The 3,122-nt window shown below is 54.4% G+C and overlaps 1 protein-coding gene across 1 annotated transcript; it reads right to left on the reverse strand.

Moving 5' to 3' along the window:
• Positions 1–925: 925 nt before the first annotated feature.
• On the reverse strand, positions 926–2,871 carry LOC112882473 (delta(8)-fatty-acid desaturase 2). Its single transcript, XM_025947541.1, has one exon. It carries the CDS (start codon positions 2,758–2,760, stop codon positions 1,375–1,377), a length of 1,386 nt encoding a protein of 461 aa, XP_025803326.1. The 5' UTR covers positions 2,761–2,871; the 3' UTR covers positions 926–1,374.
• Between the last annotated feature and the right edge of the window lie 251 nt (positions 2,872–3,122).

The following is a 3,122-nucleotide window of genomic DNA, read 5'->3' on the forward strand; positions in this document are numbered from 1 at the left end:
AGAGTGTGGCATGGTATTTATCTATCATATCACCATCTGATGAACACAATCATGCATGCCCCTACTCCTGTTTGATGGAACCCCGAGCAATGTTTCCCCACCAGGTTAAGCATAGGCCACTACCATTCCGTCCAAGCAGATCTTCCATTTCATAGCTCGCCTGTTAGGGCACGTTGTCGTTGCCGCAATTCTGAAAGATGTTATAAGGTTTTGTCGCAGTATTCATGTGAAGATCCTCCTCCACAGATCAAGATGGTTACTGCTACCTCCATCTCGCCCTCTCATACACATCGTGTGCCTGTCTGGCAAAGGACTAATTTTAGCTTTGACAGCCAGACCTGGACAGCGGACGTACATGTCAGACAGCTATTTCTGTTACGCAAAAAGACAGGGGCCGCGAGCACGCCGGGACATCTCACATGTGCCGCAGCTCTGAACCACAACTGAGAATTGAAGAATCAAACGGACAGACAGGGGATGGTCCAAGATCCAGAAACCCAGGGGGCCTATCCCAGAAACCGGACAATACCACCAGATCAATGCACTGCAAGCTGGTCCGGACACAGGACAGGTGCATGGTGAAGAAGCAAAATGCAGGTTGCCAGGCAATGGTAGATCTGTAGTTCATGTCCAGGTTATGATTATGTCTAATGATAGTCACCATAGCAGTGGCTGGAAATGCTGAAACTATAGTGGCTTCTTTATGCATATAGAAAGATTTTGAGTGGTTAGTTGAGTCTACTCTGATAAACATATCAAATATAGTGTCTTGTTTATGCATATAGAAAGATTGTTCCGTTCATTGATCAGAGAAGCTGATTCTGGCAAGAAGCACCCAACAAATTTACAGAAAGTGATATTACTACCAGTTACTTCAGACTACCATCCTAGAGGCAAAATCATAAGCAAATACAATACATGGGAATGCTGTAGGAATATGGATGAATCGATTTTTGCCACATACATACATACTAGTTTCAAGCTGCCATAGCAACCGAGAAAATACAGGAGTACCACACAATTTTACCCGCCATTCAATAAGCTTACAGATTCATGAACATCAAACACCCACAATCTTGACAGTGCAAGCAAAATCGAATGGGAATGATCTTAAACACAGCTTCATAATCTAATGCAAGGAATATAATATAGTTACCGTGATAGGGAGAACAGAACAACTGGTGAACAACCAGACAATTGAAGGATGAACTCACCCTTCCACTGGATAGACAGTCACTGGCCAACACGAAAAATTCCAACCCGACTCCAGCGGGTAATGATCAATCTCTCTAAACAACTGAGAAATAATCAGATACTTGCATGCATACAAGGGTCAACACCACCAGTTGCCTCAAACTCCAATCCTTCTCCCACTTATCCATGGGTGTTCACAGCCTCCCAGACCAAATTCTTCGGCGCAGCACCACTTGTGGCGTTCCTAGCCTGCAATGCAGCAGCCCTCAGTGTCTTCCATGTAAGCACATTTGCGTCCCAGAATGAGGCTGCAGAATACGGCAGCCCATGCTTCTTGCAAAGATCACGCACGTAGGGCGCGACCTTCCGAAGGTGGCACCGAGGTAGGCGGGGAAAGAGATGGTGCTCAATCTGAAATTGCAGGCCTCCATGGAACCAATCCATCCACGGGGAGCACAAGATGTCGAGCGTGCCCGCCGTCTGCTTCTCAAACCAGTCATTCCCCTTTGGCGGCCCGACATACACCTCCGACGAGAAATGGTTGAGGCAGAACTGGACGTGCTGAATCCCGCAGATTGTGAAGCTGGAAAGCACGAACGCTACTCTCTCCCACCAATTGGGCAGGCAGGACACCAGCAGCGGGTACCAGGCCCAGAATGCGGCAACCCCGGCAATCTCGAGAAACCGCTGCGGCACCCTCTTCTCGGTGAGGACGAAGAGGGCAGACTGGGTGAGAAGATTTATCCTGGCGACGCACATGACGGGGTAGAAGGTCCAGTGCTGGTAGCTGATGAGGAATTTGGATGCGGCGTCGAAGGCCAGGGTGCGGCGGTAGAAGTAGGACCAGATGTTGCCGAAGAGCTTGGGGGAGACGGCGAAGAGCGGCATGTGCTGGAGGTCCGGGTCGTGGTCGAGGCTGTTGCAGGCGATGTGGTGCGTGTTGTGGTTGCATTTCCACCAGGCGATGCTGAGGCCGGTGAGGCAGTTGCCGGAGAGGACCTGGACGACACGGTCGAGGAGCGGGTGGCCCGTGATGCGGTGGTGGCCCGAGTCGTGGCCCATCCAGCCGGACTGGATCCAGATGAAGCCGATGAGGCCGCCGGCGAGGAGGTGCGCCGAGGCGGTGGCGCAGGCGAGGACGAGGTAGAGCGCGGCGCAGAAGAGCGTGGCCATGATGGCGAGCTGGACCTTGGGGGTGGGGCCGACGCGTTCGAAGAGGCCCGCGGAGGAGAGCTGCGCGAGGAGGCGGCGGTAGTCGGCGGAGGCCGGGGAGACGGTGTAGTCGGAGAGGCGGCCGACGAGGAAGCGGCGGAGGAGCGGGCGCGCGGAGGGCGGGTGGTAGGCGGCGAAGGCGTCGGTGGCGTCCTGCCCCGCGAGGGTGATGAGCGGGAGGTCCCCGCCGGGGTGGTGGGGCAGCCATGGCGTGACGTCGTAGACGTCGCCGGAGATGGAGATCCAGAGGTCGTCGGGGGACGCGTGCGCGCGGAGCTCCTTGGAGGAGATCATGCGCACGTCGGCGGCGGCGGCGTCCCCGGGGGCCGGCATTGCGTCGGCGGAGGGCGGCATTGCGCGGCCGTGGCCCGAATGGGCCGGCGGTGGTGTGGATTTGGGGGGAGGAGGAGAGGCGGGGAGGGGACGGGAGAGGGGAGATCGGATCTTCCCTTCTTAAAGGAAAAAGGGAATATCGCGTGCGCGTGAAGCGGTGGTGAAGCTCTGTCTTCTCGCTGTCTGATGGGCTGTTTTCATGGTGGAACAACATCTTCCCTAATAAATTCCTAACGTTTCTGACGAATTTTTAGAGCTGAAAGTTATAAACTTCTAATGGTCCGCTTCGGCTGGCCCAGCCTGGCCCGCGGTCCGGTATCGGGCCGTGCGGCTCTCGGACCTACACTGGTGGAGAATTTTTTTAGAAAAGGGGTTAAAAAATT

Source organism: Panicum hallii, chromosome 2 (genome assembly GCF_002211085.1).
Source record: "Panicum hallii strain FIL2 chromosome 2, PHallii_v3.1, whole genome shotgun sequence".
Taxonomy (NCBI): Eukaryota; Viridiplantae; Streptophyta; class Magnoliopsida; order Poales; family Poaceae; genus Panicum; species Panicum hallii.

What these genes read in the sequence shown, in the direction of transcription:
- LOC112882473 (XM_025947541.1), bottom strand. Translation starts at nt 2,760, where the DNA reads ATGCCGCCCTCCGCCGACGCAATGCCGGCCCCCGGGGACGCCGCCGCC.